General features: G+C 43.6%; 3 protein-coding genes across 7 annotated transcripts in view; 2 read left to right on the plus strand and 1 right to left on the minus strand.

The window, feature by feature from the left end:
* On the minus strand, window positions 1–17,934 carry POLR3GL (RNA polymerase III subunit GL). 5 transcript variants are annotated; one of them, XM_045816886.1, is made up of 9 exons: window positions 17,851–17,934; window positions 13,394–13,553; window positions 3,747–3,920; window positions 3,282–3,411; window positions 2,409–2,477; window positions 1,774–1,830; window positions 1,479–1,552; window positions 1,236–1,346; window positions 1–512 (listed from the first exon to the last, which is right to left on the minus strand). In XM_045816886.1, the coding sequence occupies exons 3-9, from the start codon at window positions 3,876–3,878 to the stop codon at window positions 426–428; spliced, it is 660 nt and encodes a 219-aa protein (XP_045672842.1). In that variant the 5' UTR covers window positions 3,879–3,920; window positions 13,394–13,553; window positions 17,851–17,934; the 3' UTR covers window positions 1–425. The 5 variants fall into 5 exon arrangements, with proteins under 5 accessions (XP_045672842.1, XP_045672840.1, XP_045672843.1 ...); XM_045816884.1 differs by lacking the exon at window positions 17,851–17,934 and adding an exon at window positions 17,360–17,498; XM_045816887.1 differs by lacking the exon at window positions 17,851–17,934 and adding an exon at window positions 17,038–17,155.
* ANKRD34A (ankyrin repeat domain 34A) overlaps window positions 15,747–24,864 on the plus strand; it is a 15,403-nt gene continuing 6,285 nt past the window's right edge. The window contains exons 1-2 of the mRNA XM_045816880.1: window positions 15,747–15,908; window positions 16,432–18,064. Coding sequence (XP_045672836.1) covers window positions 16,548–18,014 — 1,467 coding nt within the window. The 5' untranslated portion in view covers window positions 15,747–15,908; window positions 16,432–16,547 and the 3' untranslated portion in view covers window positions 18,015–18,064. The remainder of the gene's footprint in view (window positions 15,909–16,431; window positions 18,065–24,864) is intronic.
* LIX1L (limb and CNS expressed 1 like) overlaps window positions 20,240–24,864 on the plus strand; it is a 21,786-nt gene continuing 17,161 nt past the window's right edge. The window contains exon 1 of the mRNA XM_045816881.1: window positions 20,240–20,608. Within this exon, the coding sequence (XP_045672837.1) occupies window positions 20,329–20,608 (280 nt within the window). The 5' untranslated portion in view covers window positions 20,240–20,328. The remainder of the gene's footprint in view (window positions 20,609–24,864) is intronic.

Genomic DNA, 24,864 nt, shown 5'->3' on the forward strand with positions numbered 1-24,864 from the left:
TAGAGAGACAGATAAAAATATTTTATTTAAAAATATAAAACTGGCCTTAATCCTCTTAACTGCTCCCACCCCCCAGTTATCTCCACAAAGAACTATATAAAAAATGGGTAAGGGCATATGTACAGCTGTCTCAGATCCAATAATTCCATTTCTTCTTTTGACCTTCCCTTCTCCCTTTCATACAATTAACACATTGGTCCTCTGCCCTTTCTCCAAGATATCAGAAGTGGTACAAGGGTAGAGGGAGGGGAAGGGTAGAAAACGTCTGTTGTCATTCTCCATTTCTATTTCTAGGGACCAAACAGATTATCTGGACTCAGAGCAAATTATTTCCTTGTCCACAAAACCAAATAATAGACACAGTTACTCTCTGTATCTTAAATTAGAAATATATGAAGATCCAGAATGTTGTTTAGGGTCCTTTTTCAGTATATAGCCTCATCCATATGGTCATCACTGTCACCCCCAAAGTCCTCTCCATTGTCAAAGTATGACATGATGTAATCAGTTTCCTGAAATAGAAAACAAAAGTCAGTTATGCTTTTGGCATTTTCCTTCCTCCCTGTGTACAAGGTCCCTTCCCTCCCAATAGCACCATTCCAGCCCTAGAAATCCCTCCCAGTTGTAGTTTAATATTTATTTATTTATTTATTTCAAATGGTCATTTATTGATTTGAGAGAGAGAAAAGGAGAGAGAAACATCGATTTGTTGTTCCACTTATCTATGTATTCATTGGTTAATTCTTGTACATGCACTGACCCAGCTGCAACCTTGGCATATTGGGACAATGCTCTAACCAACCGAGCTACCCAGCTGGGGCTAGTTGTAGTTTGCTCTTTAGAAAAGCCTACAGATAGTCCTGGCTGGTATGGCTTAGTGGATTGGGCATCGGCCTGCAAACCAAAAGGTTGCCACTTCGAAGCCCAGTCAGAGCACATGCCTGGGTTGTGGGCCAGGTCTACAGTAGGGGGTGTACAAGAGGCACCCACACATTGATGTTTCTCTCCCTCTCTTTCTCCTTCCCTTCCCCTCTGTCTAAAAATAAATAAAATCTTAAAAAGAAAAAAAGAAAAGCCTACAGACAGATAAAGTGGAGGATACTATCCTTTGGGGACACTATCTCCTTTAGCCCTCCAACCTTCTGACGAGAATATCTCTGGTGAACAGAGTTGAAATCTCCAGAGCTAATGAGGGCAAGAGAGAGGAATTGTGGGTAGAAGGAGGTCCCCTTCACCTCTTCATGTTCTTCTTCATCATACTCCTCTTCTTCTTCCTCTTCCTTCTCTTCTTCTTCTTTCTCCTCATCTTCCTCTGAAGTTAATTCTTCCTCCTTTTTCTCCAGGGTCTTATGTGAAGAAGAATAATAGGGAGACAAATTCCAACTCAGCTCACAGAGGGAAAAATTTAAGGCAAACATGGGTCAAAGAGGAGGGAATGGATCTGGGGCCAGATGGTCACTGTGCACATTTCCTCCTACCTCTAGTTTCTGTATTGTTTCCTCCTTATATTCTGTGGTTTTAGGGGGCCTTGTGGGGACTAGAATGGCGGACCCTGGTGAAAGGATCAAAAAGTAAACCATCAGAGAGCAAACTTCCTTGTTAGCTTTCTACCCACCTTCCTGCAGAGACCATATCACTCTGCTGCCCTCATGTGGCCACCAAGGCAACCAGCAACAATGCTTTGGGTAGGAATTGGGAGGGCAGACAAGCAGCCTTGGCCCTCCAGTTGAAAAAGGAAATCTCTTTTCTCCTCTTCTTCCACTGTATACTCACGGTCTTTCTGTAGCTTCCTCACTCGGATCCTTAGCTCCCGGGGTAGACGTCGCCAATCTGGGAACAGTGGGAATGTAAAAAGTAAAACCCTGCCTGGGTATCATATGAATGAGTTATTTTTCATAAAGATTTTTTATTTATTTACTTTTAGAGAGAGGGGAAGGGAGGGAGAAAGAGAGTGAGAGGAACATCGATCTGGGGACCAAACCCAGACATGTACTCTGACAGGGAATCAAACCCACAACCTTTCACTTTGCAGGACAATGGATGTGTTGCAGGACATAGGGATGCAGGAAAATGGGCAACCAACTGAGCTGCACCAGTCAGGGTAGAATGACCAGTTTTAAGGGAGAGATAAGGGTCAGGATAAAGGTGATAAAGGAAGGGGCTGGGTCAAGTTTGCTTGCAACAAAACTGGCTTGGATGTCTCCAAGGAAGTGAGGGCTATTTAATAGGTTTTTAGATAGAGACTGAGGGTGTTTACTAGCATATCTAAGGCTCCAGTTTGGAAATACTAAATGAAGTGGGGCAGGGGGGTACAGACACAGAGGAGGGTGAATGGGGTGATAGCCAGTGGCTTGAAGTCTATCAAACATTTGAAAGAAGGGCAGTTAATGAAAGGACCCAGCACCTACCAGGGTTCCAATCAATGGCATTGTCAATCGGTCCTGACATCTGATATTTGTCTGAGTAACGTTCCACATCTGAGAGATCAGAGGCCAAGGTCAAAGTTTTATCCTTTCAGAGGCCTAGGACAGGGTTGCTCCTCAGGGCCTAGCCCTCTCAATACTTAAGAAATTGTCCCTTCAGCCTGAACCCAGAACCCAGGGGGGCCAGCTTCAGTGAGACCCTAAAATTACAATGTTTTTGTTATCTTCCTTAACCCAAAAGCATGACTATATCAAGAGGTAATGTGATACAGTAAAAAGTATACTAGAGAGCAAAACAACAGAGTTTCTGTCTTCCCTTTACTCCTTGTTAATGGGGCTAACTTATGAGCTCCAGCTTCTAGGGCTTCAGTAGGAAGGCACCAGTCGCCAATATCCTGAAATGCTGTACTTTCCCAGCAGTTAGTAAATATCCGCTATCCCAAGCCTCCTGAGTATACCCCACTTCTCCAGTCCCTCCTGATATCCCTGACTTCTCCATGATTGACTACCCAAAAAGTTAGCAGGGTACTAGTTAGCAGGGTACCTCAGAGACCCAACACTTGTCCCCCTTCTGATTGGTTGATACCTATAATAACTAGAGTGTTAAAAATTTAATACATCATTCCATTTACACATGTGAAATGGGCATGTTAATACTTAACCTCCTACTGTCCCAATACTATCGAGAGACACAAAACAAACCATGGATACTGTCATGCATTTCAAATTCAGAGATAATTATTATGATCTCCTGAGTTAGACAGTGAGCTTCCTGTGCCTCTTCTGGCATCTCCGGCCCCCATCAGTGCTGAATATAAGGCACTGCTCATGGAAGGCACTCAGAACATTCCAACTGACCTCTTTTGGGGACAGCTGGCCGGATGAAGTAGGGGAGCTGCCTCATGGCCCCTCGTAGCTCCTGCTTCAGTGCCAGGACATATTCCCCTTCCTCTCCTGAGGGCAGAGGCACTGGGTAGAACTCCAATGGCTAAGGAGGCAGGGTCAGTGGTCAGTCCAGGGAGAAAATGCTGGAGTACAAATCCAGGAGGGTGTGTCCCCCCCCCCGTTCAATCCAATGCTCCTACTGAGCAAAGGACCAAAAGCTAATGAGGCTCATAACACAGCATTTTGAAAGCTGAGGAGCTGGGATTATGAGAAGTAAGGGTAGACATTTTCTTGCCTTGAAAACATCCCATGCAAGCTAGGTGCATAGAGACAGGGAGAAGCAAGATGACGATGGTTTTGTGATGGCCCAGGAGAAATCCAGGATCATATACAGTCAGGGGCACCTGGGAGGCTTGAGAATGGAGGACAGACACTCACCGGGAAGAGTGGAGAAGGCTGCAGGGTAGATGGTGGCAGAGCATCCCCCTTCCCAATGCCCACAGCCTCTGTATTGAAGGTCAACTGGCCCCGGCCCCGACCCTGGCCCCGGCCCCCACCCCGGCTTGCCATGGTGAAGGGGTCCTCAGAATTCAGAGATCCAGTGAGAAAAACCTGGGAAAGACAAAAACAAAGAGAAAAAGTACAGTAGAATGGATAGGAAGCCAGGGAGTTATAAGACAATCTTTTTCCCTGGGACCTAAAAGCCTGTGTAATTCAACAAATTTTGATTAAGAATGCATGTGCCAGGCAGGGTATTTCTGGAAATATAAACAATGGATGAGACATGGTCTCAACAGGACAGATAATTGCAATATAGTGTAACTGTAGCACAAGGGAAAGTGATAAAATCCTTAGATAAAACTTCCCTACATCCCTAAGATAATTTGATGTTTATCACCATCTGCATCTGCATATCTATATATGACCTTTTAATTCTTTCCCTCCCTAACATTCCAAACCTAACCAGGCCCCAATTCAATCCAATTTAATGCATTTCAATAAAGCATTTATTAAGCACATACCATAAAAAAAGTAGTGTGCCAGGCACTGTGTAAGCACAGAGTAAGTCATCAGTCTCACTGTCAGTAGCAGGAGGTGAGAGTGAGAAAAGGGAACCATTACAATCAAATTGATCTTTATAAACACCACCTAGAAGCACAGAACTTAGAATAAGAAGGATTTACAGAGTTATCTAGTGCAAACCCCCTTACAGCGTAGTACTCCACTCTGCAAGTTGTTAAGTTATTCTGCTTCTTGTGACATTTGCCTAAAGAGTGGGTGGTCAGCCCTGACTGGTGTGGCTCAGTTGGTTGGGTGTCATCCCACAAAGCAAAAGGCATCTGGTTTGATTCCTGATCAGAACACATGTCTGGATTGCAGGTTCACTTCTCAGACACAACACCTATGAGAGACAACCGGTCAATGTTTCTCTCCCTCTCTTTCTTCCTTCCTTCCCTTCTCTAAAAATAAATAAACAAAACTTTTTTTTTAAGGTGAGGGTGTTCATTCTCCCCCATGGCAGCCCATTCCACTGTGATCAACTCTGATGAATTGAAAGTTCCTCCTGCTACTGAAATGAACTCTGCCTCTCGTCATCATCAGTCTTGAAGGGACAGTCAGAAGCTACTAGAATGGGGGATAAAGTCATCAAATGAAAAGAAACTTGAAAGAAATTATACCCCAGAAGCAAGAAACACATCTAGCACCCAGACCTTGGTTTCTAATATCATTTTCCAATACAAGGAATCAAGGCTTCTTAGAGACATGATTGAGGCAGTAAATACACAAGACGAGACTTAAGGATCTTCTAGTGCCAGAAAGTACGAAAGTGCTAAAAATAAATAAATAAAACACAATAACACACACACATTAATGGGGCTATGTCAAAGAAGCATAAGAGTCCAATGAAAGAGCTCCCAATGGCCAAAGTGAGGACAGTTTCAACAATAAAATAAAGTAGTATTGGATTACAACACAAAAGTATACAATAAAAAAAGTGTAAAATCCATCAGTTCACACTACTATAAATAATGATTGAATAAATTAATACATGACAGAGAAAAGACAAATATCTCATGCAGAATTCCAAATACACTATGTAGACTTCTCTAAAGACAGAGGGTAGAACTCCCCTCTCGTTAAGTGTGGGCTGTATATAAGGAATTTTGTCCAATACAATTTTTAAAAGGAAGATAGTAACTTTACAATGGAGGAACTGGATGAATACTACTTTAGTCAGGAGACCAAGGTCAGTATCAACAGTATTAATTCATGTTAAATTAAGGTACCCTTAATACTGAAATGAAAATGTCACTTTAGGGGACTTCCGGCAAGATGGAGGCATAGGTGGACGCAACGTACCTCCACGCACAACCAAGATTAGAACAACAACAATTTAGAGGCAGAATAACACCTAGAACTGACAAATAACAAGAGAATTTATCTGAATGGAAGTCGGACAGCCAAGAAGTTGAAGTAGACCTGTTCATCCAGACCGGTAGGAGGGGCAGAGAGGAGCAGCTGGGCGCAGGTTGCAGCACGGGTCACAGCGGGAGAGCAGAGAGCAGGTGGCACATTGGGCAACTGGGAACGCATAAGGCATCTGGGGCGCACAAGGTCGCAGCGGTTGGACCCTGAGTACGCAAGCGGCAGCTGGCGGACCCAGTGAGGCGGCAATTGTGGACCGGGGCAGAGCACGTAGCCCAGGATCCCAGGGAAGAGACTGGGGTCCCAGGAGAGCAGAGTTACCGCCATTGTTCCCTCCTGCCCCCGCCCCCACATACAACGTCACAATCTAGCGACTGGGGTGCCCAGCCCCGGTGAACACCTAAGGCTCCGCCCCTCACCATAACAGGAGCGACCAGACCAAAAAAATTTAAAAAAAAGAGAGAAAGAGAGAGACATGTCTCAAACAGAAAAACAGATCAATGCCCCAGGGCTTATCCTTTTGAGCGACTAAGAGATAGCCAATCTATCAAATGCACAGTTCAAAACACTGGTGATCAGGAAGCTCACAGAGTTGGTTGATTTTGGGAGCAAATTACATGAAAAAATGCAGGTTACCATAAAAGAGATGAAGGACGATGCATGGAGAACCAATAGTGATGGGAAGGAAACTGGGACTCAAAACAATAGAGTGGACCAGAAGGAAGAAAAAAAACAACCAAACAGGAAAGAATGGAGAAATAAGAATTCAAAAAAACGAGGAGAAGCTTAGGAACCTCCAGGACATCTTTAAACATTCCAACATCCGAATTATAGGGGTACCAGAAGGGGAAGAGGAAAAGCAACAGATTGAACACGTATTTGAACAAATAATAAAGAAAAACTTCCCCATTCTGGCAAAGGAAATAGACTTCCAGGAAATCCAGGAAGCTCAGAGAGTCCCAAAGAAGTTGGACCCAAGAAGAAACACACCAAGGCACATCATAATTACATTAGCCAAGGTAAAAATGAAGGAGAGAATCCTAGAAGCAGCAAGAGATAAGGGGACAATAACCTACAAAGGAGTTCCCATCAGACTGTCAGCTGATTTCTCAAAAGAGACCTTACAGGCAAGAAGGGGCTAGAAAGAAATATTCCAAGTCATGAAAGACAAGGACCTATATCCCAGATTACTCTATCCAGCAAAGCTTTCATTTAGAATGGAAGGGCAGATAAAGTGCTTCTCAGATAAGGTCAAGTTAAAGGAGTTCATCATCACCAAGCCCTTATTTTATAAAATGTTAAAGGGACTTATCTAAGAAAAGAAGATAAAGAAAAAACAAGTATAGTAAAAGGACAGCAAACTCACAATTATTAACAATCACACCTAAAGCAAAACCAAAAGAAACTAAGCAAACAACTAGAACAGGAACAGAACCACAGAAATGGAGATCACATGGAGGGTTAGCAACAGGGGAGTGGGAGGAGGAGAGAGGGGGAAAAGGTACAGAGAATAAGCAGCATAGAATGTAGGTTGAAATTAGATAGGGGGAGGGTAAGAATAGTATGGGAAATGTAGAAGCTAAAGAACTTACAAGTATGACACATGGACATGACTAAAGGGGGGGATAGGGGTGGGAGAGGGTGTACAGGGTGGAGGGGAGTGAAGGGGGGAAAATGGGACAACTGTAATAGCATAATCAATAAAATATATTTTAAAAATGTCACTTTACCACTTTACCTTTGTGATCCTCATCACCCAAATCCATAACCCCAGTCTAATTAGGAGAAAAATGTCAGACAAATTCCAGCAGAGAAGCATCTTATCATATACCTGACCAGTACTCTTTAACACAGTCAAAGTCACCAAAAACAAGGAAGGTCCACTCTTCCACTGTAAAAGAGAGAGAGCTGTCCGAGTGGCAGCATTCTTAAAAATAAAAAACACCATCCCCTTTGTTTTCTTATTATAGAACTAATATACACTTATTCTAGAAAACTTGGAAACACATAAAACTATAAAGAAAAATACCTATTATTTCATGATGACCACCATATAGTAACAATCATTATTAATATTTTTTATTTTTTGATTTTAAAGAGAGAAAGGAAGGGAGAGAAAGAGGGGGGGAAACATTGATTTGTTGTTCTACTTATTTATGCATTCATTGGTTGCAACTTGTACGTGCTCTGACAAGAGATCAAACCTGCAACCTTGGCATATCAGGTTTAAACAACTGAATAACCTGGCCGAATCCCCATTATTAATATTTTAATATATATCCTTTTAACTTCATTTCCATGTGTACATACATATATATACACATAATAGGGACATGACAAATAAATGTAGAATGGTATTCTGGATGGAATCCTAGAATAGAAAAAGTACAGTAGGTAAAACTATGGAAATATGAATCAAGTATGACCTTAAATAATTACATTATATCAATATGCTTTTAAACTTATAACTAATGTACCATATTAACATATGATGTTAATAATAGGGGAAACTGTGTGCCAGGGAACAACCCTATATAGGGAACAACCCTATATAGGAAACAACCCTACTATCTGTTCAATTTTTCTATAAATCAAAATTGTTTTAAGAAATAAAATCTGTTTTAAAGAAACTTGATGCTTTGGCTGGTGTGGCTCAGTGGACTGAGTGCCAGCCAGCAAACCAAAGGGTCGCAAGTTCAATTCCCAGTCAGGGCACATTCCTGGGTTGCAGGTCAGGTCCCCAGTTGGGGGTGTGTGAGAGGCAACTGACTGAGAAACTGATGTTTCTCCCCTCTCTTTTTCCCTCCCTTCCCCTCTCCCTAAAAATAAACAAATAAAATCTTTAAAAAAAACTTGAGGAGCAATTTGAAATTCACAGTTTCTCAGATCTTCCTTGTTTTTGATTACCTTGACTGTGTTAAAGAGTACTGGTCAGGTACATGAGTGGATGCTCCTCTGCTGGAATTTGTCTGATGTTTTTCTTCTGATTAGACTGGAGTTATTGGTTTTGGGGAGGAGAATCACAGAGGTAAAGTGCCATTTCATCACATCATATTAAGGGTACATACTAATAACATGTTATAGAACAGTAAGAAATAATACAGTATATAATTAAGATCTCTTAAATTAGTGATTTATAATGTAATTGTCCCCACAGTCCAGAGAAGGGAGAAAACTAGAAGGTCTGTGATGCTAAGAGGAGGCTTTATAAATATAAATCACAAGGTCTCAGGTTTGGAAGAACTCTTAGAAATCATGCATTTATTCATGCAACAGATATTTACTGGACAGCTACCATATGCCAGACACAATGTCAGATAATGGGGATCATAGTGAAACTTCTATTCTAGATTTGCATCCTTCCTCTGATAAACCATAATTAGCAAATTGTTATTCATTATCTTTATTCGATTTATCGAAATGTTATTCAAATTATCTTTAGTGAGAGAATCCCCTATTTCACTTTGCAGGTCTTTCTATTTTTGGATATTTGTTCTTCAATTGATATCCAACAAATTCTCTAGACAAGAAATACATGGCTCAGTGAAGGGCATTTTACAAAAGATTAGTTGGTAAAAATGAGTTTTAAATATTTATAAAGGAATTTATACACATACCCCTATATAAATAAAAATGTTCTTAAAGGATATGAGGGGGACCCAAAACCCCCAGAATTTATTTATAAAATATTGTGTATTTATTCTTACATGTTTAAACATTAGTCACCTTCAAAGTAGTCTCCATTTGATGCAATACACCTAGTGAGACTTTTTTCCACTGCTCAAAAAAGTTTTTGAACAGATTTTGATGCCTTTTAGTGCTTCTGCCATTTTTTGTTTCATCTTTTCCATGTCAGCAAAACACTTCCCTTTGAGGACTTTTAATATGAGGAAACAAAAGAGTCACTCAGGGGCAATATTGGGTGAACAGCAAGGCTGGGACACCATTTTTTGGTCAAAAACTGATGAACACTCAGCATGGTGTGGGCAGGTATGCTCATAAATCACCCATCATGAGATGGGCAAATGTGTTAAAAGAGTCTTCAAAAAAAATTCACTCAAGTGGGAACTCAGCCTTTCACACCACCACCAGCTGGTGCACTGATACAGATGGATTCCTAGAATACTCACATAGCAGGGGAAGCCTGAACTACAAAGCCCTCCAGAAGATAATTCTGGGGTTTTAGGGGGTTCCCCCTTCATATACACCAAAATCAACATTGGTTAATTTGAGGTGTGCTTTCTTTTTGTTTGTTTTTTTTGGGGGGCAGGCATTATTTGTATTTTAAGATTTTCTTCTATACTGAATAGGTACTGTTTTTGTAATTAGAGAAAATATTAATTTAAATTTTAAAATATATACTAACAATAGCAGATGAGACTAATACGTAGCAGGAAGGAAAGGGTAAAAAAATGTGTCTGAGGAAAGTTTCAAGTCCAACTGCCACAAAAAATGTGAAGAAAAAATGGCTGTTAATAGATTTAATTGTAATCTGACTGAAAGCACATTATGGGAGAGAGGAAGTCTCACACATCCTGGAGAAGGAGTAAGAATTCATCACCATATCTTCACACCCTTTCAAGGGAAAGAACACTCTAATCAGCTGCCTTAGGTCTCTTTCCACTTGACAGATACAGTTCTAGCAGTGGAGATGGGAGCTGTTTTGATTGCAAAGGAGTGAGGAGTCAGGAAAAGACCATGGGTTTTGAGGTTAGATAAATCTAACTCCATTTGCACATATCTACCAAGTGACTCCTAAAAGAGTGAGGTAAAAGAAAACAATTTTATTTAATTCAGGTAATAAACTGGTGTTTGAGAAACCAACCCATCCATCTCTACCCCACTTAGTTCAGTAATTACAATGAGTCTCTTAGATTTAAAATTGTGACTGAGTCTTAATTCTTGAAGATATTTAAAGTCTCCCAGAATCTGGTCCAAAACTACTCCTCTTTGATATCAACCCTCCCTAATGTCCACCTCTGCATTCTCCTTCCCCTAAAACTACATTTCATATACTTTATACTTATTCCCAATTATGCATAACTGGTTGCAACAAAACATACAGAAAAACAATTACATCAAATTTAAGGATGGTTGTACATGTAGTGAGTAAGAACATGGATTTGAACCCCAGTTCTGCCATTTCTCAGGTATATAACCTTGAACAATGTATTTAAAATCTCTAACCCTGTTTCTTCATCTGTAAAATGGGAAAAATAAAAATAAAACCATATTAATTCATTCAATAAATATTTACTGAGTGCTTACTATGTGCAAGCACTGTTCTAAGAAATTCAGGGACTGAGGCCTAGGGCACCCTAATGTTTAAGCTTTTCTATATTTATAATAAATAAGACAAGGAGTTAACACTCATTACATTAGAATCCATGGAAGTCCAAATAGAAAAAAATCATCCTCAAAAAATAAATGTGCAAAGGACATGAATAGACAACTGACAAAAGAATAAGGAATAAAGCCATGCTTCATCTGTCAAATCGACAAAGATTTAAATAATAATCATGCTGTCATGAGTTTTGTTAAGATGGACACTCATGATCATATTTCACTAGAACACAATCTTTTAAGGGAGCAATTTGACCACTTAGATCAACAGCCTTTTTTAAATGTCCATATACTTAATACACTAATCTTATTTTAAAAATCTAGCCTAATCCTGGCTGATGTGGCTCAGTGGATTGAGCACTGGCCTGCAAAGTGAAAGGTTACCAGTTTGATTCCCAGTCAGGGCCCATGCCTGGGTTTCAAGCCAGGTCCCCAGCTGGAGGTGTGTGAGAGGTAACCGATGGATCGATGTATCTCTCACACACTGATGTTTCTCTCCCTCTCTTTCTCCCTCCCTTCCCCTCTTTCTAAAAGTAAATAAATAAAATATTTTAAAAAATAAAAATCTATCATAAAGAAATCAGGTATATAGTCAGAGATGTAAGCTGAAGGATGTTCATCAAAGGGCTATCCATATTAGCAAAACTTCTGAAGTAACAAAAAAGAATGGCTTAAAAAGTTCAAAATACTGCCCTAGCTGGTGTAGCTCAGTGGAATGAGTGCAGACTGTGAACCAAAGAGTCACTGGTTCAATTCCCAATCAGGATACATGCCTGGGTTGCAGGCCAGGTCCCCAGGATGGGGTGTGCGAGAGGCAACCACACATTGATATTTCTCTCCCTCTCTTTCTCCTTCTCTTCCCCTCTCTCTGAAAGTGAGTAAACAAAATCTTTTTTAAAAAAAGTTCAAAGTATCCATTTTAGACCATTATGTAGCCATAAAATGACTTCAAATAATATTTAAAGGCAAAAAATCACAATATAATATAAAGTGGGGAAAATACGATATAAAAATGCATTTATTGCATGGCCTTATTTGTGTAATATATATACACACATGCATATGTATACATGCAGAGAAGAAATTGAAAGGATACATATTAAAATAATAATAATGGTTATCCCTACATCGTAGTCATGAAATAATAGATATTTTTCTCTATATATTTATGTGATTCTAAATTTCTAGAATAAATGTTACTTCTATAATCAGAAAACAAGAATGATAGTATTCTTTATTTTTAAGAATACTAGCACTACTCCCTCTTTTACAATGGAAGGGTAGAATGCATTTTTGAGGTATATATTTGTTTAGAATATTTGTTAGATATTAATTGAAGAACAAATATCAAAAAGTGGAAGGACCTGCCAAGTGAGATAGAGTTCTTTGACTAAAGACAATTAAATAGAAGCTGAATAACAATTTGCTATATATCGTTTATCAGAGGAAGTATGATCCCCATTATCTACCACTGTCTGGCATATAGTAGATGCTCAGTAAATAAGTGCTGAATGATAAAATGATTTCTAAGGTTTCTTTCAAACTCAAGGCCTTAAGATTCATAAAGCATCCCCTCACCATCCCATTCTTTCTAGTTTTCTCTGAACTGTGGGAGCAATTACTATATTATGAATGACTAATTTTAAGAGACCTTAATTATATACTGTATTATATTTTATCTTTTATTAATTGTTCCATAATTACATTAGGAGTTTAAATTCTGCATCCCCAATCAATTCCATTTAATTAACCTTTAGCAGGCACTGTGCATTAAGAATCTGCCCTACAAAACCTTATATTCTGAGAAGAATAGAAACATTAAAGAGGCAGGGTGCACTAAGTACTCTAATAGAGGTAAGCACAAAATGCTATCATCTGATAGAGGAACAATTAATTCTGCAAAAAAAAAACACACACAAAAAAACGGTGGTTCAGGAAACCTACAAGTAGAAAGTAAGTAACCATTCAGCTTGATTGATAACGAAAGTCTGTCAGCCTCTTAGGGAAATACTATTAATAGATTCGAGGGAAGCTGATGCTATTGCAAAGTCAGGAATACGAGAGTGAGTCTTTTTCTTTCACTTTTGCTTTAAAATTTCTTGCCTATACGCAAAAGACCATATCAGAAAAACTAGGGTTTTCTGATATACTAATCAATATAGCAATGGGAACCCAGAAGAGAAAAGGGTAAGGGACCCAGAGAGCCGACCCAACGGACTGCCAAAAACCTTTGTTTATTTTGCATCTTGGCCCTGGTGAAATAGTACAGGAAATGTGGACGGAACCAGGTCAGAACCACCAGGACCGAGCCTTACCTGCTACCCCTCCCCCACATGGAGCCCACACCGCTGCCAACTTGAAATCTGCTCCTCTTCCTCAAGCTGCTGCTGTTCTAGGTCCTCCTCCTAGAGGTCCTCATTGGTGAATTCTCCCCGCCAATCTAGGAGAAGCAGAAGGAGGTCCGCCCACTTGAAGCTGAGAAAGAGAAGAAGGGAGGGAGTCAGCCGGAACCCAGGCCTAGGGAGCCTGGATCGGAGAGAGATGGGGTTAGAGAATCAACCAAGGCTCCGCTATTTACAATCTCATCCCAGACGGAGGAGCCACTGGCCAGCGAGATTACAGAGAGAACCTAACTTCAGATCTTACCGACGGACTGTTGAGGGAGCTCCCACAGAGAAATAAACCCTTATGAAACCTACTCATAAAAAAGACTAGAGATCAGTCTTTTTGTGACTGGCTTCACAGCTTGGCCTCTTCGCCATTACTCCAACCTTCCCTTCAATCTTACTCTGCTTCCCTATAGTATCACCAATGAATAATTATTTACTTAAATTTTTTTTTCTGTGGGTTGCTACCATGTCTGTGAGAAGATGGCAAAAAGGTTTGGGGAAGGAAGGGTTAGGAGCTGGGGAGGCAGGGCAGAAGCCAGTGAGTGTTTCCTGCATTCTTCACTACCTTCCAGCTGCTCCTAGCCCTTGGTAAAGGGAACACAGTGAGTAGACGAGTTCTGCTTTCACTCTCACTCACACACACACACACACACACACACAAACACAAACAGAAGGAAAGAGTTCCGTGTGGTGATAAAATCTAGGAGTGAGTCAAGAATGTCCCAAATGTCAGAGAAAATGACCATCAGAGTAAGCCTCTGGACTTGAAAGGAAGGCTGTATGGGTAGTGGCAAGGGCCCAGCTTTTGGAATAGCACAGAAACAGAGCTGTGAGGCTTTGGAGAACTTGCTTAACTTTACTACGTCTCTGTTTCTACATCTACAACAAGAAGATAATTCCTTCCTTATAGCATTGTTTTGAGGATTGGAGATAATGTATATAAAGTACTGACACATAGTTGGTGTCCAATAAATGGTAGCTAGTAAAAATGGGTAGCTTCCCTGCAAATGTTTTCTCTCTCCCCTTTCTCCAGGAACATTAGTTTTAGTATTTTGTGGCTGGTGGCCTCCAGCTTCTGAATTATCTCAGGTGAGTTTTCCAAATCCTTGGGATATTTTCTTCATCCCCTATTTTCCCTGATACCTTCCAGCTGGACACAAATTCATTCCTAAAACATGCAAATGGAAGCTATGGTAACCATGAAGACAGGGCAGGTGGCAAGGAGAGGCAGGGACTAGAGAAACCGATTGTGACAGGTAGGGAAAAGAAATTTAAGGAGCGATTTGGACAGACACTTTAAGCAAGATGAAAAAACAATGAGTGTAGGCCCTGGCCAGGTAGCTCAGCTGGTTAGAGCATCGACCCCCATATGCTAAAGTTGCAGAGTTTGTCCCCAGTTCCGGCACATACAAGAATCAATCAATGAGTGGAACAACAAATCGATACTTCTCTTCCTCTATCTAAAAATCAATCAATAAATAATAAAACCATAATTTAAAAAATAACGAGTCTAAGGAAGACAGAGTAAAGAGATGCAATGAGATAGGATGTGTTACAAGGTTTGCTCTCCTCTGCCCCGTTTCTACCCTCCCCCCACCCCCAAGAGTATGCGGAGGAGGCATCTAGGAATGCCCCCTGGCTCTTTCTCAAAATGACCCAAAATATCCGCCCTCTTCATGCTTATTTAAGAGGTCTGTACAAGGGAGCTGAGAGCCAAGTTTATGTATGCCGTGTGCTCTGTTTGGGAGGGTGGGGGGACGGGGTGTGGAAAGAGGATGTGTTTGACTCCAGCTCTCCCTGATATTTAAACTATGAGAAACCAGCCAGATCTCTTGGCATTCTGCACAGTATGGCTCCGGCTGTGGATCCCAATCGCCTCTCTCCACCCCTCTGCACAGTGTGTCCTGTGCCGTGTGTGGTAGGTAGGTCAGGTCTGGCGCACAAGCGCGCAGAAACACGACAGGCGAGAATGGAGATCTGCTGAAGCTCAAGGAAGAATTGGTCTCAGTCTGGGTCGCGGAGAAATCTCCTAAGGAACATTTAGATTTGCTGGGACCGAGGGGAGGTCAGCTAAGTAAGGACAATCAACACTGGAGCCTCTAGGTTTCAAGGGTTTATGTTGCATGGGTGGGGGAATGGTTTGGTGCCCGACGCCCCCACCCGAAGAAACTAGGTTATAAATAGAAAGGCAGAGCTCCGCCTTTCGAACTCCCCCCACCCGCACCCCACCCCAGCTTCTCTCCTCCCCAGCCGGCACTGTGCCCGGGGCGCACCGGGAGGAGGGACCAGGAACTGGTACCCAGGCGCAGATACTGACACCAAAGGAATCGGGTACCACCCCCCACGCCATGTGGGCCCCCGGGAACCCGGCTCCATCATCCCAGCTGCCAGGTGGCCCTGGCCTCAGTCCTGGCCAGGCGGAGATTCTGCAGACATTCAGGTATTTGGGCGCACAGCCTGGGAGGCGAAAGAGCAAGAAGTGATGGGGAACACAGCAGGGGCAAAAGAAACCCCCAATTTCCCCCACCCGTTTTAGGTCCCAAATGCAAGCTGCACCCCCCCCCCTCAATTTATGGGGCTGTGGCAACCTAAAAGAGGTTAGGAATGGGAATGTGTGGAATGAGTGCATGTGCGTGGGTGGGTGGCATTCAGCATCCTAGAAAGGGGGATTCTAAGTGTAGATAAGAAAAGGGGGATGCTGGAAAGGTCTGATAAGCCGTGGGGTGAGGGTGGAGGTGCGGGTATCTCCGAGCGTGCAAGTACGTGCTCGTCCTCTAATGCGGGTGCACCCTTCCCACCTCCTCAGGCACGCTCTGGGGGGAGGGCGCGGCTCAAGGCAAGAGTTAAGAGGAAGGACTGTGTGCCTAGCAGTGGAGATCTCCTCCGCCCCACACCGGGTCCTTCCACCAGTGCCTAAGCTTCCCTGCCTGAATCCATAGATAAGATCTCTCTCTTTCTCGCAGGAATTGGTTTCGCCAGTGAGCCCTGAGGCCTCTTCCAGCCACCACCCCCACACCCCTAGCCTTCCTCGGCAGGTGCCAGTCCCGGCTCCATCAGTGCTCTTATCCCAGCCGCAGCTATGCTGCATACCGAGGGCCACGCTCTTCTTCGGGCCGTGGGTCAGGGTAAACTACGCTTGGCCCGTTTGCTTCTGGAGGGAGGCGCCTACGTTAATGAGGGTGATGCCCAGGGGGAGACTGCGTTAATGGCGGCTTGTCGGGCCCGCTACGATGACCCCCAGAACAAGGCGCGTATGGTACGCTACCTTCTGGAGCAAGGCGCAGACCCAAACATCGCAGACCGCCTAGGGCGTACAGCGCTCATGCACGCCTGCGCTGGGGGTGGGGGAGCCGCAGTAGCCTCGCTGCTCCTGGCCCATGGCGCAGACCCCTCAGTTCGAGATCACACGGGCGCCTCGGCACTAGTCCACGCCCTGGACCGTGGGGACCGAGAGACCCTTGCCACGCTGCTGGACGCCTGTAAGGCCAAGGGCACGGAGGTCATCATCATCACCACCGACACCTCGCCCTCCGGCACCAAGAAGACCCGGCAGTATCTCAATTCCCCACCTTCCCCGGGGGTGGAGGACCCCACTCCCTCTCCTCCTGGCCCTGGGGTCTGCACGTCGCCTTCGGAAATCCAACTGCAGACTTCAGGAGGAGGACAGGGTTTGTTATCCCCTCGCACCCAGGAAGAAGAGGAGAAGCGAGACGTATTTGAATTCCCTCTTCCTAAGTCCCCCGATGACCCTTCCCCTTCTGAGCCGCTCCCCAAACCACCGCGTCACCCTCCAAAACCACTCAAAAGGCTCAACTCCGAGCCGTGGGGCCTAGTGATTCCTCCTCCCCCGGTCCCGCCCACGGAAGGGAGGCTGGGGACTGAGCGCCTGACCTCCGAATTCAACGGCCTGACCCTGGCTTGTCGACCCCGTCTTTCCAGACGTCACAGCACCGAGGGCCCGGAGGAAGTGACGGGTGGGGGTCCCCTCTCACGCAGAAACACTGCGCCAGAAGCTCAGGAGTCTGGTCCTCCTTCAGGGCTGAAGCAAAAACTGAGCCGCATGGAGCCGGTAGAGCTCGATGCCCCTGGAAATCTTTGTCCTGACTCGCCGGAGTGCTGCCGCCCGTCTTTGGAGCGCCGCCGATACAGCGCCTCCCCACTGACTCTCCCTCTGGCAGGTTCGGCTCCTTCCCCACGCCAGTCCCAGGAAAGTCTGCCTGGGGCTGTGTCTCCGCTGAGTGGGAGAAGGCGGAGCCCAGGGCTGCTGGAGCGAAGAGGCTCGGGAACGTTGCTTCTGGACCACATCTCGCAAACGCGGCCAGGTTTCCTACCTCCGCTCAACGTCAGCCCCCACCCTCCTATCCCGGACATTCGCCCCCTACCTGGATGTCGCGCGCCTTCGCTGCCCGCTCCTCCCCAGGCGGGGGCGCCAGGTTCTCCCAGGACCAAGCGCAAATTGGTGAGGCGCCACTCCATGCAGACGGAACAGATCCGCCTGCTAGGGGGCTTCCAGAGTCTAGGCGGGCCAGGGGAGCCAGGGCGCTGAGAGGAGTGAGAGGAGCCAGGAGGGTGAGGATCAGGACCTTGATGGGACAGGTAGGAGAACCAGCTCACACACATAACCATGGACATAGGGGTCTTTTACATGTGTTCCTGGGCACAGTGCACGCACACGTGGGCAACCGTGTCTACAGGCACAGTTACTCTATTCGCAGGGAAGGGTAAGTACTCTATTTACTGGGCTTATAGACACATACATTTATGCCCTGGTCACTTCACATGCATATGAGAATTACTTGTGTACACACCCACAGGCACAGCACACATATGGCCACTTATGCCAGGGCCCCAAATGGGTCCCAAACTCACTTGCATTTTGTTCAGAAGCAATAGGGGCCCCCTTCTTATGGGGAGTCTCCAATCTCTTTGCCCTCCTATGGAAGCAATCCCTTGCTTTCCAATTATGCCCTACAACTCAGCCATGATTTCACACACTCTACCCTCTTCATGAATATTTCACCTCATTCTTCAGGTCTTCCTTCTTTTTCCAAGTCTGACTCCTTGTTCACACCCTGCTTCCAGTCCTAACCATTGCTCAGGATATCTTCTTCACTCTCCTTGGGGGTTTTCTGCAGCAATGCCCAGCCTGAGTTCTGCTGCTGCCCTTCCTTCTCAGCTTTACTTCTCAGTTTCCTGCTTTTTATTCCCACCCTGTGCTCCAACCCATACAACAGGTTGTCTCATTTTCCCAGGAGGGATGGGTCAGTTTATGACTCCCCGCCAACAACACACAGGTAGAAGTGGGGAATAACCCTAAATCACTCCTCTTTCCACTTGACATATCAAATAAATGTGTTCAGAAGTCTCTGTTTTGTCTCTTCTACCAAGGGATGTGGGGTGTGGGGAATGAGTAATGGGGAGGGAGGGTGATGCTAATTATAGCTATGATGCTCTCTGGGGGATACTTAGAGGTTCCACCCGCCTTCTTCCCAGGAGTCCAACTGACCAACTGTGATGTAGAAGAAAAGGCAAATGTCCTGTGTCCTCAAGGTTTTAAGACAGTTGACATGCTTCCACTTCCCCCAGTCTTCCCTATGTCTATCCTCAAATTCTTTAACTTAAGAATCCCTCCACCATCAGTAGATATATTTAGCCCAATAGATTGTGCCCCTTTTTCAAATTTCCTATGTCTTAACCACCCACAGGTTTTCCACTCACCTTGTTTTCCACCAGGTTCTAACTTTCATCTCATCAGATGCATTTCATTCATTTTCTTCTGGTTTCTATTTCCTCATCCTTGATTTCAGGGGGTGGGAGGAGAATTAGTACAACCTCACTTAGGTAAAAATGGCATGATGGTCAACTGACAAAGAATGTGTAGTGTGTGTGTCTGCAAGAGTACTCAGAGGAACCCAGTCTGACAGATTCTAGGAACAAGGGCATCTGTCTTAATCCGCTCTCTGGACCTCTCAGTTTGCTGGTTTTCTGCATATATTCTAACTCTTCCTCACCCTAAAAGGAGGTAAGGGAGCAGCCCATTCTACTCTTTCTTACTCCTCCAACTTAGAATAGGTGAAATCAGAAAATTATCTAACAACATGATATAATGAAAAGATCAAAATATCGGGACTCAGAAGACCTATGTTTGACACCCCCTTGCCATCTCCTAGCTATTTAATTCTGTGCAATTTAGCTTCTCGGAGTGTGTTTCCTTATTTGTAAAATACTAAAATTGAGTTAGTGATTGTGATTATTAAATATGACAATGACCTAAGTATGTGGCATAGTGTCTGACATATAGTAAATATTTCCTTATTAAATGTCAGCATCTTCTTCCCTTGCATGTGATCTTGGACAAGTCACCTCACTTTGCTGAGCAGTTTCTTCATCTACATCTATAAAATGAAGTAGTCAGACCAATAATCTCTAAGTATCCTTTTACTGTGTCCATAATTCTTCCCAGTCTTGCTTCCTGTCCAATCTTCCTCTCCACCCGACCCTACCCCTAGCCCCCGCCCTCCACAAGCCTCGCCCTTGGGCTCTGGCCGGCTTTTTAGTACTACCGAAGACGCGTCCATGCCAGCTCCTCTTTTGCAGAGCGATCGCTTTTTCCCTTTGCAATTGGGTGCTCAGAACCTCCGCCCTTCTCAATAATTAGCCTATGGTGGAGCTGAAGCCCGCCAACTCCCGCCCCCCTCTCTGATGATTGGCATAAGACCTGGCTTGTCCCCGCCCCTGCTTGACTGACTGTTGGGCTCCGGCACCGCCTTCAGTTCCTCGGCGCTAGCTGGCGCGGGTGGTTGGGACCGTTAGCTCGCCAGACTGGCAAGCTCTCGGCCGCTACTCCACTGGTGTCAGAAATGGAGACGATGCGAGCGCAGCGGCTGCAGCCTGGAGTGAGCCCCAACGGGAGGGGCACTCTGCGAACGCTGCGGCCCGGAGTGACTGGGGCCGCGGCTGCACCCGCCACACCCTCAGTGGGCTCCCCGCCAGCCCCACCGCCCCCGCCGACCCTGCTCCTGTCCGGGGCCCCCGGGCTGCCACTGCCCCCCGGCTCCGCTGGCAGCCCAGCGGTGCTGCGGGAGGCTGTGGAGGCCGTGGTGAGGAGCTTCGCCAAGCACACGCAGGGCTATGGCCGAGGTGAGTCTGCGGGTCTGACCTCCTGCGGGACACCCTCTGTACGGGAATCTAGCTCCCACAGTCATCTGGATCGCTTTTCTTGGCGCAGAGCCCTCACATACATTTCCTTTTGGGGAGTTTCCTTCTGGGCTATTTGCACACGCACACACTCATACACACATTTTAGCTTCTCACCCCTCGCCTTTATTGAGTTACTACTATATTCTCTAGGAACCCCTTTTTGTAGATACAGTCAGTCCTCTTTTCCTCCCAACCTTTTCCCCTTCAGAAGTGGAATTCCTCCTATAGCTTAATGCTTTAACATCTCTGCCTTTGAAGACAGGTCCCCATTGTGTGGGATCCTATCCTTTATCTCAGATCCAAAACGTTTCTCATCTATATGCTCTTTCTTCTGTGATCTCAGCAATTCTGGGCACCCCTGTAAATTTACTCCATCCCGTTGACTTCTCAATTCTTTTCTTACATATTGTCACTCTAAAATTTCCAGTGCAACTTCAGATTCGCTGGGGAGTTCCATCGTGCCTCCACAAGTTATAATAACTGAACTTTTAAATCTGGGCATATACCATTGAGTTAACACCAGCTTCTTGTGACTTAGTACCTCACTTGTATCTTTTTTGGTATGGAGACTCTCAACTCTGTCCTGTATGGCTGTTTTACTGGCTTTTGCCCGGGAACTGAGGATAAATCCCAGGCCTTGGCTCTTTTAATGCTATGATACATTCTGTGGAAATCAGCCAGTCAGAAACCCGATTTCCATTAGAGATCTTCATCTTAAAGATGCCTAATTTCTGTGACTTCTGAGAAGGGGGATGTGAGGATTTTTCTTTGTTGGTTTTGTATAACCAGCACATAATTGCCTGAGTTTGAGCTCCAGATTTACAGTGTAACAAGGAAAATATATATATATAGGGGTGTGAGATACAGAATTTAGGTCTGGACTTTCTGAGAAATCACTTCTCTCTGGTTAGTCAGGTCTGAAATCTTTAACTTTCTAGTTTAATAATAATGCAGAGAGAGGTTGCAGGACTTTCTCTATGGACAGTAATGATGTTGTTTTTCTCCCTAATAAAGTGTAGTGAAAAGAGCCACACACAGGGTTTGGAGTCACACAAGTCTGGATTGAATCCCAGATTAAATCTCTGTCACTTGCCAGCTATGTCTTTGGAGAAGTGACTTAACCTCACTGAGCTTCAGTTTCCTTAAGGGTTATGATGTGGATTAAATGAGACATTGCACCTAACACATAATAAGTACTTAAAAATGATAAGTATTATCATATCATGAATTTATTGGTTCATATTTCCTTGGGAAGAATGTCTCATTTTCTCCCACTCTTAAATCCTGACAGTGTAAACCCACAGATTCCTATGAAAACAGATTTTTAGATCCATTTTGTTATATATATATATGCCTAATAATATACTTACTATCAGTTTCTCTTTGTTCTTCAACATTTTGAATTCCTACCGTGGGGCACGCACTCTTCTAGGTGCTGGGAATACAAATGCATATAACTCTGAAATTCATCATGAGGGATATAGTTTTTCTCTAGTTTACTTAATACATTTCACAGGGCTATGTGATGGAACTGCCAACAGCTATTGTCCTGCTGCTTCAGTCTCTTTAAGATGACACCAAAGGAATGTCTGCCTCCCAGCATAGAAGTAGCCAAGATCAGTCACTCTAAATCTGAATTCTTCCTCTTGGAAACTTATAAGTACTTATTAAAACTGTAGAGGAGTGTATCCTTTTTCTTGCCTATGTTACCTGGAGAGCCTCTGACTTGGCTAAACTGAGTATCCTGTAAAACCTTTTTCATTTCCTTAGAAAGGATGAGGCAACAAGGGGATAGCACTGACAAAGAGCAACAAGTCAGACTTCAGATTCTGCAGCAATTCTCTCTTCCAACCTCCCTTCTTCCCACCACAGCCCTCATTATTTTTGGGTCTCTCATTTCCAGTCTGGGTGTCCAGCCAGTACTTTGGGAGAGTTTGGCAGATAGTCCAACTTCAGGCAAGCAGAATCTCGGCCAATTTTGGCTCAGAGGTCCTTCACCACATGGAATCATTTATTTTGCTTCGATTAATAGGCAAGGCTGCCATTGGCATGTACCTCCATACCCTTGTGACTGATGGCATGGTATTGAGAGCTAGCTGTATTCCCCAGCATATAATTTACTTTGGTCTTTGCCCAGTCCATTTCTTGATCTAACAGTGCTTTGCTGCATCATCTTCAATTCACATTGTTCATCTTCCAACTGCTCCAAATTCACCTTTTCCAGTCATGGACTTTAGCTTTGCTTTCACTCATGTAGGATCTTAGCATATGTACAAAACAAACAAACAAAAACTCTCCTGTTATTTTACCTATTTTTCCTGTAAACCCTCCATCCCCAAATCCCTATGCAAGATACACACATAGCTCAGTATGCTGTAGGATCTTAGTTTCTGGTGCCGGTTTGTAGGATCTTCAGTTTGTAGGGGTACCTTGTACAAACAAATAAGATTTGGAATCAGAGAACCTGACCATGTTAAATGGCTGTGTGATCTTGGATAAATTGCTTAATCTCTCTAGACCTTATATGTTCCTTTGATTCATCTAACGAATATTTGTTGATCACTAGATGCAGTGATGAATAAGACAGATACTCAGTCCCTATCTTCATAGAGTTCAAAGTCCACTTTACTGATCATATGGAAGGATTAATGATGAAATAAAGCAGGACAGTAGAATAGAGAGTTGGCTTTGGAGGCAAACCTTGGTTCTAAATCCTGGTTCAGCCACTGTGACCAATTTTTTAGCTTGTTCACTTTTTGTAAAATGGATATTATATTACCTATCTTGATAGTTTTGTGTCGATTAAATGAGACAATGAATGTAAAGTGTGCAACACATAGTACTCAATGAGTGGTTGCTATTGTTATGCATTTGGAAATGCTTTGGACACTGCATATGATAGGTAGTTTACCATTACCATTTCCTTTGTCCCTTTTTCCCACATGGTATCCATGTAGTTTCCTTCTTCTAATATTTGACAGCTGAAAATCTCTAAACTGGCATGATTGCCTGAATGATTTTCCTTGTTAGGTAACTTCTGCATTGCTCTCTTCAAACCTATTTTTGCTCTCCCTTTATATCATAATATGGTGGTTACATTATTGGAAAGCCTGCCCAGTTTTCTACAAAGTTTAACAAGTGAATCTTGTATAGTATTTTGTTTAGTCATTCCTTCTCCTCAGAATCCAGACAGCTTCTTTACCTGTAAGTTACTATGAAGTTAAATTGATTGGTCTGAGTATGTCTAATTTTTGGAATGTTGGGTTAGACTCTGTATGAGTTTCCTGTGGTTGTTCTAACAAATGATCCCTGATTTGATGCCTTAAAATAACAGAAATTATTCCCTCAAAATTTGGGAGGCCAGAAGTCCGAAATCATTATCAGTGGGCCAAAATCAAGGTGTCACAGGTATGTACTCCCTCCAGATGTGCTAGAGGATAATCTGTTTCCTTGCCTCTGCCAGCTTCTGGTGGCTGCTAGCATTCCTTGGCATGTCACTGCCTCACACCAACCCCTGCCTCCGTGATCATACTGCCTTTTCCTCTTGGATGTTTCATCAGATATTACTCCCTAAAGATATTAGTGAGTATATTTAGAGCCTGTCCCCTAAGGTGAGGATATCCTCATTTTAAGATCATTAACTTAATCACATCTACAAAGTCTTTGCTACATAAGGTCATTCAGAGGCTCCAAGGAATAGGACATGTGAATCTTGGCAGGGGACATTATTCAGCCTACTACAGTCCTCTCCCAAAGTCACTGTCACTTTGTAATCCCTCCTTTCCAAAGAGCCTATGTATTGTGGGCTATTCAGGGACCTCATCTTCTACAAACTGAAATAGGAAATATCAGATGAAATATTGTCCACCAGCTTTGCTATCTTCATTGTAATGTGAATTAAATCAGGCCAGCCTGTTCTCACCATCCTTGATCAGGGAGAACCTTCTCACTCACCTCTCAATTTCATTATCTATATCCATGCTCCCCCACCACAAAATTGTATTTATCTTTATTATATAAAATTTTTACTGTAATTTGTACCTCTCATTTCACCTAGACATTCATTTAATATTTTATTTCCTAAGGACAAAACCAAAATTCCTCCCTTTTTTTGTGTCTATTCAACATCATAGCATAAGTAGTTAAATATTCTTTGCTATCTTGGTCTTTCTTCTCCCTTTTACCCCAGCATCCAT

The sequence above is a fragment of the Phyllostomus hastatus genome, unplaced genomic scaffold, assembly GCF_019186645.2.
Source record: "Phyllostomus hastatus isolate PE091 unplaced genomic scaffold, TTU_PhHast_1.1 phas_scaffold_216, whole genome shotgun sequence".
NCBI lineage: Eukaryota > Metazoa > Chordata > Mammalia > Chiroptera > Phyllostomidae > Phyllostomus > Phyllostomus hastatus.